This window comes from Protobothrops mucrosquamatus, unplaced genomic scaffold (genome assembly GCF_001527695.2).
Source record: "Protobothrops mucrosquamatus isolate PMUCROS unplaced genomic scaffold, P.Mucros_1.0 scaffold_217, whole genome shotgun sequence".
Classification (NCBI taxonomy): domain Eukaryota; kingdom Metazoa; phylum Chordata; class Lepidosauria; order Squamata; family Viperidae; genus Protobothrops; species Protobothrops mucrosquamatus.
In genome coordinates, this window is record NW_015386293.1 from 433,230 (window position 1) to 450,443 (window position 17,214).

Below are 17,214 nucleotides of genomic sequence, written 5' to 3' on the forward strand. Positions count from 1 at the left end.
TGGAAGTTGAAGTGGAGTCCTCCATCCTGGGTCGAGCTGTCTCAGGGAAACTGAGGTGGAGCTCTGGCAGGCAAGCGATTGGCGAAAGCGAAATTGGAGCAAGTAACGAGGACTGCTCCCCTGACCACCTGACCAGAACATCAAATCTATCTGGGCTTTGGTCACGGCAATTGAGGCTGATGCCGAAGGCACGGTTGGGGACCCGCTATGGGCTTCGCCCGGAGGCCTTAGGTGGCCAGTCAAGGTGCACCAGACAGCCCAATGAAGGGCGCAGAGGGTCTGAGGAAAGGCCTAGCAAGGAAAGGATGAGGGTCAAAAGGTGGTTGAGCAATTTGGCGTGGTCTGTATGGTAGCAAGTAATATAGAACAAAAGCCCCTCAAATGCAACCTAGGCCTATGTGACTACAAGGCCCTGGCTTGATAAGGCCTAAAGAAGCGACCACATGGCATTCAAAATGGCGGCCGTCAGAGTTGGAGTGGCAATTAGTATCTCTAGGGCTGTGTGTCCTAAGCAGGGACTTAAGTCCTAAAGGAAAAGGGTGATTGAGCCATAGGAGTAAGGATGAACAGACTAGGGCACGGGAAAAAAAATCCATTTAACTCTTCGTTGCCTTTGGCGGCAACAAAATGGTGGCCGCTACTCGTTCTGCCGTCGAAAAATGGCAGAACCAAGGGTAAGGTTCCCCGATGCTGAGGTAGCCCTGGCAGCAGCACCAGGTGCTGTGCCGGGGGATAGCCCCAAAATTAGCCTCCAATCGGCAAGAGAAATGGAGCCCTGGAACCAGAGTTTTTTTAAAAACTTCGTTGCCTTAAACGGCAACCAAAATGGTGCCCACGACTTCCAAAACGGCTCTGGAGGCCTGGGAAGTGAAAATGTGAAGCCCAACGTGGGAGCGCTGAACGCTGCTCCTTGGGACCGAAGAGGGGAGGTGATAGACCGTTCTTAAGGTAGCTCTATGAGCTACTCAAGGAATATTTTCCCCCAGAGCCCGGGGAAAAACGGAAGGAGCAAAATGCAGTTGCCTCCCCCCCACCCCTCACAGTTCAAATCCTCTGATTTGAGGCAGCGCTGAGCCCAGCGCTGCAGGGGGACAGTAGGGAAGGATTCCCAGGCTGTGGTGATTTATCAAAATTATTGAGGGATATTATTAAGGGAGAATTCACAAATGGGTCTCTACCTGCTAATCTGCTGAGAGAGCCAACCCTGACACATCTTCAAGAGCTACCCCTGGTCTAGGCCATCTAACCATTGAAGCACAGCATTAAAAAATCAGATACTCTGTACTTTCCTATTCCTGTTTAACATCTATATGAAATCATCTATCAGCGTGGGGTCAGCATGAGGTTCATAATGTCAGTGTGTTGATGATACCTAGTTATATATTTCCATGCCTAGTGAACTAAGTGATTCTATTCATGTCTTCTTTTGTTGCCTTGAATCTGTGGAGATCTGGAACAAAAGACTTCAACTGAACCCTGAAATGACTAAGTGGCTTTGGCAACTTCTCTATCTGAGGATTTACTGTATTTGATGATGGATGGGATTGCACTATCCTAAATAGACCTGGTGCAGAATCTGGGAGTCCTTCTGGACTCACAACGCCTGCTCAAAAAAACAGGTGTCAGTAATGGCCAGTAACCCCTTTGCACAGCTTCATGTTAAGCACCAGTTGCACCCACTCCTGTATTGGGAAGCCCTACTCTCAGTCACTCATGGCCTAGTCTCCTTTCAAATGGATTACTAAATGTGCTTTACATGGGGCTACCCTTGAAGAGTGTCTGAAAGCTTCAACTTGTACAGATTGCACCTTTTCTCTGCAAGATCCACTGGCTGCCGGTTTGCTTCCAAGCCCAATTCATGATGCTGGTATGACTTGTAAAGCCCTATATCATGTAGGACTAGGTTATTTGAGGGGGCCACCTCTCCCCAATTACATCTACCCATCCCATCAGGTCCAGCAGAAGGGCATGTTGTGGATCCCGTTGGTCAAGGAGCTTTGTTTAGCAGGAGCCAGAAAGAGAGTCTTTGCTGCTGTTGTACCCACCTTTTGATACATCATTTCCTCCCACCCGAGGTGAGATTGCCCCCAACGTTTCTGGCCTACAGAAGAGTCCTTAAAACATGGATGTGCATCAGGCTTTGGGATCTCATGGAGCCTGTTAAATGGTTATATTGCCAAAGTGCATTCTCCTCTATCTTTTTATTATTGTATTTTAAATGTAGGTTTTAAGTGTTAATTGTTTTTAATGGTAGAAGATCATGGTTTTACTTACGTTTAACTATACATGCCACCGAGAATCAAATGTAAGTGAGATGGGCAGCGATATAAATTTAAAAAATGAATAAAATAAATCTATAATTAAGCTACCCAAACTTAATTGAATTATAATTAACATTTCATAAATGTTGTTTCTTTATGGCTTTCTAGTATGCCAGTCATATGGATGAAACTCCAGCATATTATGGTGGCAGACATAATTATTGGAGAAGGCTGACATTGGAAAATTGGCCTAGAGCAATGATAGTGTATGACATCATGGATTATGTACAGTCTGGGAAGCTGTCTGCTAGACTTAGAGCCGAACTTCCATTTCTGTTGCTGAAACCACAGAATGAAGAGACATGTCGTGCTCAAATCTTGGCTGTTTGTCAAATTAGGTAAATAATGTCAATTGTTGCCACATTTGATTACTAACTTTCTTTGGAATGTCTTTCTTCCCTTTTACTTTTATTTGTTAAAAGACAGATAAGAATTATTGCCAAGAGAAGAAAAGTTCCTATTTGTAACTACAATATAATCCCAAACACTGCAATTTCTTAAACCTAACCCACTAATGTTATTTCTTTCTTTAATATGGCTGTCCATCTCAAATATATTATTTGGGTGGCTATAAAAACAGGATAAAAACAATATAATGAAATTATAAATAAATTGTAAACAAGAAAAATTGCAGTGGTAAAAAAAACAACCATATACCAAAAGACACAATAGAGAGCAAACAGCTTCTAAAAAATACATGAACATAAAGAAGAAAACTGATACACCCAAATTGAACACAATAGGGAATAAACAGCTTCCCTAAAAAATGAGCCTACATATGTACCTAAAGACCAATGGAAACATGTCACTTTTAGAAGAAAACAATAACCAAGAGCAAAGCCCCTACTATTTACCCTAGCCCACTCCAATGAAGCCTCTCTGGAACTGAACAATCGCTTTCATAGCCTCCCCCTGGAAGAAAATATACAGACACTCACAAAAGAGCATTCATCAATAGTTTCTTTAAAAAAGGCACAACACTGCATTCCTGTGACAGAAAGAAAAGTATTCCAGACTTCCCTAGGGAAAAAAGGTGAATATTGTGATAGGTGACTCAGTTCTTTGGCGAACAGAAACTATAGTCTGCAGACCAGGCAGTCAATCTACGGAGGTCCAGGTAATCCCCGAGTTATGAGTGTTCCCTTAGCAAATGTTCAAAGTTATGCCCCCTAGAGTTTACAAAAAGGTCCTGAAATTACGAATGTTGCCTCACCACAGCAGTTGTTCACCCTTACGAACGACCGCAGTGGTACTGCAACATTCACACTGGCTATTCCTTCCCCCCCTGCCCTGGGTCTCCCTAGGGAGTAGGCCTTTGATACTCACTTTCTTGGCTGCTCCAGGCCTTCAGTGTATTCGCAGAAAATGGAGGCCTAAAGTAACGCAAGAGATCAGTGGCGTGAGATCTCACGCTACTGATCTCGCATGATCTCATGATACTTTAGGCCTCGGTTCTCTGCATCAGAGAATGGAACTGAAGTAGGGGAGGCTTCCGCATGCCTATGGAGGCCTGTTCTGGGCATCAGAGGCCTTTTCTAGGCTGTTTCCACCTGAAAAGGAGTCCGGGGGATGCTTCCGTGGACCTCTGGAGGCCCGATCCGGATGTTTGAGGCCTTTTCCGGGCTGCTGCCAACCAGAAAGGAATCCAGGTGAACCTCTGGAGGCCCAATCTGGGCCACTGCCACCCCAAAAGAAGGCCAGGTGATGCTTCTCGGACCTCCAGAGGCCTGATCCCGGCGTTGGAGGCCTTTTCCGGGCTGCTGGTATCCAGAAAGGAGGCCAAGGGATGCTTCCGTGGGCCACCAGGGGTACATTCTGTGACTAAATTAGTAGACCAGTGAAATGCTGTGGACATAGTATATTTGGACTACAGCAAAGCATTGGACAAAGTACACCACAACCTACTTCTTAGTAAACTAGAAAAATGTGGGATAGACAGCATTACCACTAGATGGATTTGTAAGTGGCTGACAAACCATACTCAATGAGTACTCCTTAATGGTATTACATCTAAATGGAGGGAAGTGAGCAGTGGGGTACCACAAGGTTCTGTCTTAGGTCCAGTACTCTTCAATATCTTCATAAATGACTTAGATGAGGTAATAGAAGGGGAACTCATCAAACTTGCAGATGACATTAACCTGGCAAAAATAGCCAATGGAAGCTCAGGATCCAAAAAAATCTTGACAGTCTTGAATGATGGGTCCTCTCCAACAACATGAAATTTAATGTAGAGAAAAGCAAGGTTTTACACTTAGGCAGGAAAAACCAAAGGTACAAGTACAGATTAGAGGAAACTGGCTCAAAAACAGTAACTCTGAGAGGGATCTTGGAGTCCTAGTGGACGATCACTTAAACATGAGCCAGCAGTGTGTGGCAGCAGCCAAAACAGCTAATACAATCCTTGGTTGTATAAACCAGGGGTCACCAACCCCTGGTCCGTGGACCAGTACCGGGCCGCGGCATGCCAGCAACCGGTCCACACAAACAAGCAAAGCCCCATCCACGGGATGCAGGCAGCACAGAAAACCACGCACCTTCCGGTCTGTGGAAAAACCTCCACAGAACCAGTCCCTGGTGCCCAAAAGGTTGGGGACCTCTGGTTTAGATGAAATAACATTCTGTACCAATGGCTTTCCATGTTTGAGGTGCTGGAAGTTATCTTTAAGGCTTGGGGCTGGGATACTTATGAGATTGTCTCTTCCTGGTTTTATCTTTCCATCCTGTTAGATCTAGCAGAGGCATGCTCTGGGTCCTGTCATCTCAGGGGTGTCATCTGGTGTTGGCCAGGAAGAAAGCCTTTTCTGTCATGGCCCTGTGGAACAGTATTCCTCTAGACCAGACTTACTCTGCTGGCCTTGTGTGGACTGGATGCTGGCCTGGTACTAGTCCACGGACTGGGGGTTGGGGACCCCTGATCTAAACTATTGTTAAAGGTTTACTGATAAATAACCATATTCCAAGGTTGTAGCATTGTCTCCCATATGGAAAATGGATAATGTTCAGGTGGTAGAAATGTGGCTTCTTGGTATTTAAAAAACTTCAATGCAATAAGGACTAGCCCTGTTATTTTATTGGCAAATATTGATGCAATGTCTGACAAGTGCTAAAGATTATTCATGTTTCCCATTACATTGCTCTTTCTAACTGGGCTGCCAGTCATATCATCCCATTATATTTTAAACATGTTATCCATTTTGCCTTATCCAAATGATTTTCTCTTGTCAGTTTAATAAAATTTCCATTGTTATTGAATGCAATTATACAAATGTTCTCATCTAAAATAATTGGCACATTTCCTCTTAGGACTTGAATCCTTTTCCCAAGAAACTTGTGAATATCCCTTTCTATAAGCTGTTCAGAATTCTGAAATGGAGCACGGTATTGGTTCAGCCAGGGGTCATGGTTGTTTATGACAGATTAGAAGAGGTAAAGGGTGGTTTAGTAGCATCATCCTAATGCCATCTTAATGTCTTCTTAGTACTACAAAAGGGGGGCAATATAGTTTTACAGGTTGCTGTAGGAATATTCGGTTTGCACATTTGTCCATTATTTTAATTATGATATTATACTATGAATATTAGAGTAGATGTGATAACACAGATTTGACGTTGGTTCATCTCAAGCTAAAGAGAGTTAGGCTAGGTTAGTACTTGAATGGGAGACTACCAGAAAATACCAGATCCGTGGAGTAGACTTTTTCTAGACTACTTTTCAGCCTTTCAGATATTATATTTAAACCATAGCTGATCCGCAGACATAAAAAAAACCAGTATTGTTTTTATTTATACAATAGTATTGTATTTATTCAAAAGGAAGATGGCTCCCCAAAAGCAGAGATGATTGTATTAGTAACTATTCATTAAAATACCAAATTCCTGTAAAATAGCCCCATTTAAGCAATAATTCATACTGATCTGCATGTACCAATTATTGTTTCATTCATACATAAATCTCTCTTGCACATAGAAACATATCATGCATGCATTCCCCTTCCTCTTCCATCAGGAACAGTAAAAAAAAATAAGGAAAAAAGCATACCAGCAAATGGAGTAAGAATAGGTGAGGGAAAGGAATGAGAACACACTTGGATGGAGGTGAGACAGAGGGAAGCAGTAACTGGATAGAGAAAGAAAAAGGGAAAGAAACTGAAAAAAGATACACATTCAGCGGGCAAAGAATCCCTCTCCCCTTTCAGTCTAGACTCAGAACAGGACATGGTATGAGACAGCATTGGTCACGTTTGTTGCTTGCCTATGGAAGGCAGGGGATGGAAGTAATGCATCCATCCTTCTTGACCTCTCAGCAGCTTTTAATACCATCAACCATAGTATTGGGGGTTGTCTTGGACTCATGGCTTCCATCCAATGAGTAAGTGGAAGCTATGGCCAAGAAATAACAACAACAACAACAACAACAACAACAACAACAACAACAATAATAATAATAATAATAATAATAATAATAATAATAAAAAAAGTTGAAAGACATCTTGGAGGTCATCTAGTCCAACCCCCTTCTCAGGCAGGAAACCCTATACCATTTCAGACAAATGGCTGTCCAGTCTCTTCTTAAAAACTTCCAGTGTTGGAGCATTCACCACTTCTGGAGGCAGGTTGTTCCACTGGTTAATTGTTCTAACTGTCAGGAAGTTTCACCTTAGTTCTAGGTTGCTTTTCTCCTTGATTAATTTCCATCCGTTGCTTCTTGTCCTGCCTTCAGGCGCCTTGGAAAATAGCTTGACTCCCTCTTCTTTGTGGCAGCCCCTGAGATATTGGAAGACTGCTATCATGTCACCCCTTGTCCTTCTCTTCATTAAACTAGACATACCCAATTCCAGCAGCCGTTCCTTATATGTTTTAGCCTCTAGTCCCCTAATCATCTTTGTTGCTCTTCTCTGTACTCTTTCTAAAGTCTCAACATCTTTTTTACATCGTGGTGACCAAAACTGGATGCAGTATTCCAAGTGTAGCCTTACCAAAGCATTGTAAAGTGGTATTAATACTTCACGTGATCTTGATTCTATCCCTCTGTTAATGCACTGTATTGGCCTTTTTGGCAGCTGCAGCACTGATAGGTCTGTAATTTCCTGGGTCCATTTTTCCCCTTTTTTGAAGATGGGAACTACATCATCTCTTTTCCAGTCCTCTGGTAGTTCCCCAGTGCTCCAGGATCTTTGAAAAATATAGTTCAATGGTTCTGAGATCACATCTGCCAGTTCCTTGAGAACCCTGGGGATGTAATCCAGCTGGTCCCGGTGATTTGAACTCGTCTAGGCTGGAGAGGTGCTCACTTACCGTTTTCTTGCCTATCTTAACTTGCGTTTCTATTCTGTTTTTTATGCACTATTTTTGGTAGGTTGGTCTGTTTTTTCCCTTTGTGTAAAGACAGATGCAAAAAACGAGTTAAATAGTTCTGCTTTCTCCCTGTTGCTTGTCACCTTCTTGCCACTTTCACCCACTAATGGACCAATAATTTCCTTCACTTTTTTCTTGTTTTTTACATGTTGAAAGAGGCTTTTTGCTGATATTCTGACTTAGTTACTGTATGTGCCCCTCTTTCCACTTTCTATACTTATCCTTTTTATCTTGCAATTTATCCGAGAGTTCTTTATGCAGCCATGCTGGTTTCTTTTGAGAGAAACTCAAAACTATATGCATAACTACATGTACAGTAGTGCAACCATTCGTGGACTGGGACAATCTGTTCAACATCACTTAGACTGTAGTTACTTCTTCCGTATCTTGGATTATTGCATGAGGGTGCCCTTAAAAACAATCTGGAAGATGCGGCTGCTCCAGAATCTAATAGTGCAGGGGTCATGGATACATCTTAATGCAGGGCTTTTCAACCAGTGGTATGCATACCACAGGTGGTACATTGGCACCTGGCAGGTGGTATGCGACCCTGCCTAGCCTAGCCAAGGGTAGCGGGGGGAGGGAACGGACTAAAGTGGCACAGTGTAGGACTTGCTGTGAGAGAGTCATCAGGAGCTGCTGGGGTGAGACAAACGCCCCAGGATTGGCACTTCCGGCACACTCGGAAGAGAAAGGAGGAGGAGGGCGGAGAAAAGAAGGGATATAAAAGGAGACAGTTTTGGCAGGAGAGGGAGAGAGGGAAAAAAAGATGTCAGAGAAAGAGTCAGAAGAGAAAGGGCTTTTCAGAGAAGCGGTAAGAGAGAGAGAGAGGAAAGGCCTTTTGGGGGAAGTGTGTTTGTGTGAGGTAGAGAGGAAAGGCTTTTTGGGACGAGTGTGTGTGTGAGAGGCAGAGAGGAAAGGCTTTTGGGGGGAAATGTGTGTGTGAGAGGCAGAGAGGAAAGGCTTTTGGGGGGAAATGTGTGTGTGTGAGGCAGAGAGGAAAGGCTTTTGGGGAGGTCTGTGTATGAGAGGCAGAGAGGAAAGGCTTTGGGGGGAAATGTGTGTGAGAGAGGCAGAGAGGAAAGGCTTTTGGGAAGGTGTGTATGTATGAGAGGCAGAGAAGAAAGGCTTTTGGGGGAAGTGTGTATGTGTGAGGCAGAGAGGAAAGGCTTTTGGGGAGGTGTCCGTGTGTGTAGGCAGAGAGGAAAGGCTTTTGGGGAGGTGTGTGTCTGTGTGAGGCAGAGAGGAAAGGCTTTTGGGGAGGTCTGTGTGTATGAGAAGCAGAGGGAAACGCTTTTGGGGGAAGTGTGTGTGAGAGGCAGAGAGGAAAGGCTTTTGGGGAGGTATGTGAGGCAGAGCAGAAAGGCTTTTGGGGGGAAGTGTGTGTGAGAGAGAGTGAGGGGCTTTTGCAAGTGAAGGGTGAGAGAATGAGAGAGGAGAGGGAGGTAGTAGTGCATATTAATAAATATATTAATTCATCATACATTTGTCAGTGCAAAGGTAAGGTGATTCAGCAAAGGAACTGCCATCAAAGAAATTAAAACCGGTACTTTTTTCCCTTTTTTTCATTCCTTTTATAACATTTTATTAGATTATAGAATAAAATACAAAAATACAAAAACAAATAGTAGATACAGTGGGGAGGAAAAAGGAGAAAAAGTGAGGGGGAGAAGGGAAAAAGAAAAGAAAAGAAAAGGCATTGCCTTATGAGTTCTACTGTTGCAGTAGGAAGGAAGCATTAACATTAAACCTCAACTTTTTACTTTTCTATAATATAAACTAGCCATTTCTATAACAACAAATGAATCTAACCAGTAAAGCCCAAAATCCCCCCACCTTTTTTTTTTAGTCATCAAGTTTTTGACACCTTGCTAAGCACTGGTGGTATTTGAATATTGTCATGTCCTAAAAGTGGTACAATCTATGAAAAGGTTGAAAAGCCCTGCCTTAATGCATCAGTGTAGTGGATCCCTCTCCTTTGCAAGCTGCCTTGGTTCCCAGTAAGCTTCCAAGTGCAATTCAAAGTACTGAGTCATGATCTTTAAAGTCCTTAATGGCATGCATCCCAAACATTGCAACAGAGTGGGTATGCTGCAGCTCCCTAATTTTAAAATAATGCCTTCTGACAGAACCAGAATTCCTTTTCATTTGTGGCACCAGCCCAATGGAATGATCTCCTCTTTAATATTTGAACTGGTCTCAATCATGTTAGTCTTTAAGAAGGCCTTGAAGACCTGGATATTCTTTCAGACTTTGAGACCAGAATGTTAGGTGGCTTTATCCTGAGAGATTGACTATATGTCCAATTGTGTTATTTGTTTTCATTGTTAGATTTATGATATTTTTACACTGTGATTTTTTTTATGACTGTACATTGTCCGAAGTCGCATACAGTATTTGCAAATTGGGTGGCCATGTAATCTTAAATTAAAAGATAACCTAAATAGCAACTAAGCTTCAGAGATTATTTTTAAGGCATCCGTGGTTTTCAGGTATACATAGATATTTGCATTTCTTTCCCATTTCTTTATTTTCATCAGTTGTGTCATCCCCCAATTTACAGGTATCATTTGGAAAAAAATAGTGCCTTGGATATTATTAGAAACTTTAATATTTCTACTTCTGAAAAGATATATACAGTAGAATTCACTTAAATCACTACTTTCCAGAAGTGAGAGACAAGAAAGTAATAGCAATGTAAATTTGCACATGTTCCTTAATAGGAAGAAAAAATAGGTTAGCAACATGATCTTCCAGAAGAATCTGTAGTGATATTAATTTAGCTTCAAAACATGTGCAATTTTGTGACTGTGGTTACTCCCTTTTTATGTGCACTGCAGGTGTGTAAAGAGGGCTGGTATGAGCCAATGACTGTTAAGCCAATAACTGTTGCTATATACATCTCTGCTTCAGAGCACAAAAATAGTAGTTTTCACAGTATTTATGTTAATATTTAATGACATTTCATATTCATAATAGCATTTGTACTATAGGAACTGTGAAAATAATGTTCAGAACACCAGTTCTTTTCTAGGTCTATGTCACCTGGTTTCATAACTACTTCCCTATCAAGACAAGAACAAAAAGCAGCCCAGAGAATGTCACAACGCCGCTCTTATCAGGCTAGACAGAAGATTGCAAAAATGAAGAAAGTTTATAAAGCTGTGAAAGAAGAGGTAAGCAAGGATAAAGCACATGGAATATTTGGTATTTAGACTAGTACTGCTAGATCATTAGAAGTCTATCAATATGTTTTAAAGAGATTTAATCAAATACCAGGTTTTTGAAAACTGTACTTTTAGTAGAGAGTTCAAATGGCAGGATATAGTTTAATTGTACTATATATGGATGACATATTTTTATATGAAACCCACACCTGAAAAAAGAGAATAAAACAACTGCTGTGACTAATTGTTTTCTGTAATTATCCAACCTGCTAAAAAAAATCTTCTTAAGGGGGGCACTTTGCTGGCCAATGAATGTTGTGATTACATGATTTGAACATGTTATAAATCAAATTATTAGAAAATAATTTCCACCTTCCAAAACCATTGTGGTCCAGTGAAGTACACAATTTGGCCAAGGATTCCTATAACTGCCAAAGATTTGAAAAGAATCAAATGTGAAGCTACCAGGAACCCATTATCCTCCAGTGCTGTCATATTTCAGAACTGCAACCTACGTGGAGTGTCCAGAAGTACAAGGTGTTCAGTGCTCAGAGACATGGCAAGTTAAGGAAGGCTGAAACCCGACCACCATTGAACAAAACACATAAGTTGAAATGGCAAGACTAGACCAAGAAATATCTGAAGACAGGTTTTTCAAGCGTTTTATGGATGAGAGTGACTCTTGACAGACCAGATGGATGGGCCCATGGCTGGATCAGTAACAGGCATAGAGCACAGAGCTCCACTTCGACTCAAGACGCCAGCAAGGTGGAGGTGGGGCACTGGTATGGGATGGTACTATTAAAGATGAGCTAGCTGGACCTTTTCAGGTAGAAGATGGATTCAAAATGAACTCCCAACCTACTGTCAGCCTACCTTACCTTGGCCATGTCTCTGAGCACTGAACACCTTGTACTTCTGGGCACTGCAGGTAGGTTGCAGTTCTGGAATATGACAGCACTGGAGGATAATGGGTTCCTAGCAGCTTCACGTTTGATTCTTCTCAAATCTTTGGCAATTAATGTGCATCTTTTTTTCTCAACACATTTCTTGAGACCCTGTTAACTATTTGCAACAAAACATTTGATGGTTCTGTAATCACACCCCAATATCTTAGCAATTTCAAGAGTGCTGCATCCCTCTGAAAGACTTTACAATTTTTGACTATTCAGAGTGAGTTAAATCTCTTTTTTGGCCCATTTTGCCTAAGGAAAAGAAGCTACTTAATAATTATGCACACCTCGATATAGGGTGTTGATCTCCTTAGGCCGCACCCTCCCTCGTTACATAAATACACATCATCTGATATGCTTATATCCACTAAGCATTCAAGTTTATACAGCTTGGAGGTGGAAAATATGCATGAAAATGATAATATGGTCAAAATACTCACTTGCCTAATAATTGTGCACACAGTATAATCTCTACCTATGATACTCCCCAATTCCTTTTCCTGGAAAAGCGGCCATAATTTCAGACAAAATTGTTTCAGCTGGGGTAACGTTATTTTTTTTCTAAGGTTTATGGGATCCATTTGGTCCAAAGACATTTTGGAAGCAATAACAATGCAGGACATTAACAATTTATTATGCAGCATTTTTTATGTTGTAAATTAAAATGATTTAAAATAGATTTTTTTCAGATTCCAAGTGAAGTGTATCCCAGGATATATCTCATGTATGGAGAACATTATGTACTTGGCAATAGCTTTCTGCATTACAAATAACTGGAAAATAGTTAAGCTGACACTGACACCAATTTTAAAAAAGGCTCCAAAGAAATATCCAGGAAATTATAAATTGGTTACCTGAACATCTGCTCCTATGAAATCAGTATAACTGGTAATCAAAAGAAAACCCTGTCTCACCAATCTAGTTTTTTTGAAAGTGTCAGCAGGCATCTGGATGATATTCTGTTCTTCAATTTTCAAAAAGTCTTTGACAACATCTTCTCAGGGCACCCAAGGACAATTAGTAGTCAAGAGATAAGAGAAGCTGTCTGTGAGAAAAGTTGGGCAGTGGTTCAGAATATTGCTCACAGCTCCATTTTAAGCCAACTATTACCTGTCTTTTCCTTCTAATCATGTGAGCCATATGAAACTCACTCTATATACCCTCTAGTGCAGGGGTAGGCAACCTTGGTTCTTTTATGACTCATGGACTTCAACTCCCAGAATTCCTGAGCCAGCCATGCTGAGGGGAAAGGGAGAGTTTCCAAGCTGAGCCATGCTGGCTCAGGAATTCTGGGATGTGAAGTCCACGAGTCATAAAAGAGCCAAGGTTGCCTACCCCTGCTCTAGCATAACAGCTATAACACAAGGGGCGAGCAACATATGTGCACAGACACACATGCAATCTGTTTTATTACATAAAGATGCTTATATGACCAGTGCTGGCTAAAGGAGTTAGAAGGCCATACAGTACTGTGCCTGTTTGTTATTTCTAGTGTTTTATAATAATAATAATGATGATAAAGTTGGAAGGTACCTTGGAGGTCATCTAGTCCAACCTCCTGCTCAGGCAGGAAACCCTATACCATTTCGGACAAATGGCTGTCCAGTTTCTTCTTAAAAACTTCCAGTGTTGGCGCATTCACCGCTTCTGGAGGCAGGTTGTTCCACTGGTTAATTGTTCTAACTGTCAGGAAGTTTCTCCTTAGTTCTAGGTTGCTTCTCTCTTTGGTTAGCTTCCACCCGTTGCTTCTTGTCCTGCCTTCAGGTGCTTTGGAAAATAGCTTGACTCCCTCTTCTTTGTGGCAGCCCCTGAGATATTGGAACACTGCTATCATGTCCCCCCTCGTCCTTCTCTTCGTTAAACTAGACAAAATATACTCCCATCTAATACTTGCACATTAAGAATCTAATTCCAGAGCTGCAGTGGCCATATGAATTTTATATCCAAGAATACACATTGTCTCAAGGATATATTGCTCAAAGAATGCTTAATTCTGAGGAGAAAAAATGTGCTTAATTTTGGTTGAAATCTTGAAAAACTACAATTTAATTATATTCTAAATCTCAAGATAGATAGCTGCATTTGTATTAAAAATCTCTGCAAAACAAGAATTTAGTTTAAAATGTATAATATTAGATTTCACTTTCAAATTATAATGTTTGCTGTTTTATATTTTGTTGTTTAGGACTTAAGCAGTCCTTCTTTGAGTGATCAGTCAGCTGGAGATCCAGGGCCCAAAAATCAATTTTCTAATGAAGACTGGGAGCAAGAAGCAGTAATGCTTTACGATTGGGCCAGATCACTCCAAAGTGAAGATATTTGGGAAGATTAATCAGAGATAAATGAATTTTTTGTTTAAGCTTCTACCATTTCTATCATGGTTGCAGCAACAGTTGAAATTGTTTTTCCCCTATAGTTTTTTGCTCTTTTTGCAGACATAACCATGGCAGAAGATGAATATACACAATTCTCTGGCTTTAGGAAATTCCTAACAAAACAAGTTACTGTTGATAGAAAGATGTGATATTATGTCAGAAGAATAAAGTGATGTAGCCAATGTACATCTGTTGCAAGTAATAACTTGAGGCATCTAGATGGAAAATAGGAAGAGGTAGATAAATACTAAAGGTAACTAAAGAGGTGCTTCCCGGTATGCATTAATATAAACAATAATAATAATAATAATAGTAGTAGTAGTAATAATAGTAATAATAATAATATCGTCAATATCCACATCTGTCTATCCCAGGTCCTTGGTAAGAATTTGATAGGTAGACAAAAATGCCAAATCCAGTCTGAACATCTGGCTGACTGTGTGATGATCAATAATAATAATAATAATAATAATAATAATAATAATAATAATAATAATAATAATAATAATAATAATAATAATAGTTGGAAGGGACCTTGGAGGTCATCTAGTCCAACCCCTTGCTCAGACAGGAAACCCTATACCATTATTATAATACGAAATAAAGTATTCACAGAAACAGAATTGGATGAACTGCAAAGGTTTACCCAGGGCAAAGAAATCAAAACCTTGCCAGAAGTAAATCAGAATGTAGAGGCAAACCAGAGGGAGTTGGCAGTGAAGGAATCCAGCAGAGATATACAACTGTTCTCATTTGGAAACCAGGCACCTCTTCCTCAGGAAGAACAAAAACCTCTAACTAAAGAAATAAAAGAATTGAAACAAAGAATAACTGAGCATCTAGAACAGCACAAAAACAACAGAATAAGACTGCCTGCATTGAAGCTTGTTCCAAAGAAACAGCTAGCACAAGCATTAAAAGATGCAAATACTGCAATATCAAGTATAAGCACCAATTCACTGCAAGAAACAAACCAACTAATGTACAGCACAGCTGCAGTTATAACTGAATACCTGGGATGCAAAATCAACAAAGAAGAAAAAGAAACAAACAGTGCACCAGAAAAATTGAAGGTTAGACTAGAAAATAAGATCAGCAAGTTAAGATCACATGCAAGCAAGTTAGAACAGATGAAAGAAAAGAAGCTGAAGAACAAGAAGACCAAAGAATACCTAATCAAGAAATACCACTTAGAAACAAGGAAGATCAAGGAAGCTAGAAATAATAAAGCAACAAATAACAGCTATAGCCAGGAAAATCAGTAGATATGAAGCTCGAATTGCAAATTATAGGCAGAACCTCCAATTTCAATCCAATCAGAAACGTTTCTATCAATCCATCAATGGAGAAACTGCAATGAATCAGTCAATACCTGACAAGGAAGAAACAGTGCAGTTCTGGAAGCAGATATGGGATAACCCAAAGAAATACAACAAGGATGTGGCTTGGTTAAAAGAGGTGGATGCAAATAAAATAAGTTGAAATGAAAGAACTAGTAATAACAACAAAATGGTAGAAAAAAGAGCAAGGAAGATCAAAAATTGGTCAGCACCAGGTGAAGATGAACTGCATGGGTTTTGGTTGAAACATCTAACTGCTATACATCCATTCATTGCCAAGCATTTCAACAATATACTACAAGGAGGAGAAATTGAAAAGTGGCTAACAATTGGGAAAACCTATCTAATAATGAAAAATCCAGCAAAAGGGGCAACACCAGGCAACTACAGGCCAATTACCTGCTTACCAACAACTTTCAAATTGCTAACCGGTGTGGTAACTGATGCAGTACAACAGCATCTAATTGAAAACAATCTCTTTCTACCTGAGCAGAAAGGAAACCGACCCAATAGCAGAGGAACAAAAGATCAACTCCTAATAGACAAAATGATCTTGGAAAACTGCAAGAAAAGGAAGACCAACCTGAATGTGGCATGGATTGACTACAAAAAGGCATTTGACTCTCTGCCACATGACTGGATAATCAAGTGCCTAGAAATAACAGGAGTCGGTAGAAACATCAGAAAATTTGTGCAAAGATCGATGGCATAATGGAAGTCACAGTTGCAGGTCAATGGTGAGAGACTGGGAGAGGTTAACATCAAGAGAGGAATATTTTAAGGAGATTCATTATCACCATTACTATTTGTTATTGCACTGTTTCCTCTGTCAACAATACTGAATAACTCAGGACATGGCTATCAAACATCAAAAACATCTGCCAGACTATCCCACCTCCTTTACATGGATAATCTGAAGCTGTATGGAAAAACATCATCTGAAATAGAATTGCTGCTCAACACTGTCCGTATATATAGCCAAGATATTGCAATGGAGTTTGGCTTAGACAAGTGTGCCACACTTACTATCAAACAAGGAAAAATAATGAAAACTGAAGGAATCAAGATGCCCCACGAAAATAACATTAAGAGTCTGGATGAGGAAGATTACTACAAATATTTGGGTATCCTTCAAGCTGACAACATCAAGCACACTGAAGTCAAGAAAAAGATTAGAGGTGAATACATCAAGAGAGTGAAGAAGATCTTAAAGTCCAAACTCAATGGAGGAAATACCATGAAGGCAATCAACACCTGGGCAATTCCAGTCATTAGATACACAGCTGGAATAGTGGACTGGACTCAAGCAGAACTAAAAACAATGGATAGGAAGACCAGAAAAATAATGACAATGAATCATGCCCTTCATCCATGAAGTGACATTGACAGACTTTATCTACCAAGGCAAATAGGTGGACGTGGAATGCTGCAAGTACATCAGATGGTTGAAGAAGAAAAAAGGGCTTTGGAAGAATATCTGAAGGACAATGATGAAGATGCATTGAAATTAGTATATCAGGAAGGCTTACTGACTACTGGAGAGACCAAACTGGCCTACAAGAAAGACCAAATGAAGAACAGAATAGAGGCATGGGAAGACAAAGCACTACATGGCCAGTACATTAAAAAAAATAGCTGGGAAAGCAGATAATAACAAGACCTGGCAATGGCTAAGAGCAGGAAAATTGAAGAAAGAGACCG

At 40.6% G+C, this 17,214-nt stretch overlaps 1 protein-coding gene across 1 annotated transcript in view; it reads left to right on the forward strand.

The window, feature by feature from the left end:
• The window catches only part of CUNHXorf58 (chromosome unknown CXorf58 homolog), a 34,594-nt gene extending 20,126 nt beyond the window's left edge, over nucleotides 1–14,468 (forward strand). The window contains exons 6-8 of the mRNA XM_015827812.1: nucleotides 2,430–2,659; nucleotides 10,713–10,854; nucleotides 13,984–14,468. Coding sequence (XP_015683298.1) covers nucleotides 2,430–2,659; nucleotides 10,713–10,854; nucleotides 13,984–14,130 — 519 coding nt within the window. The 3' untranslated portion in view covers nucleotides 14,131–14,468. The remainder of the gene's footprint in view (nucleotides 1–2,429; nucleotides 2,660–10,712; nucleotides 10,855–13,983) is intronic.
• The last annotated feature ends 2,746 nt before the right edge of the window (nucleotides 14,469–17,214 follow it).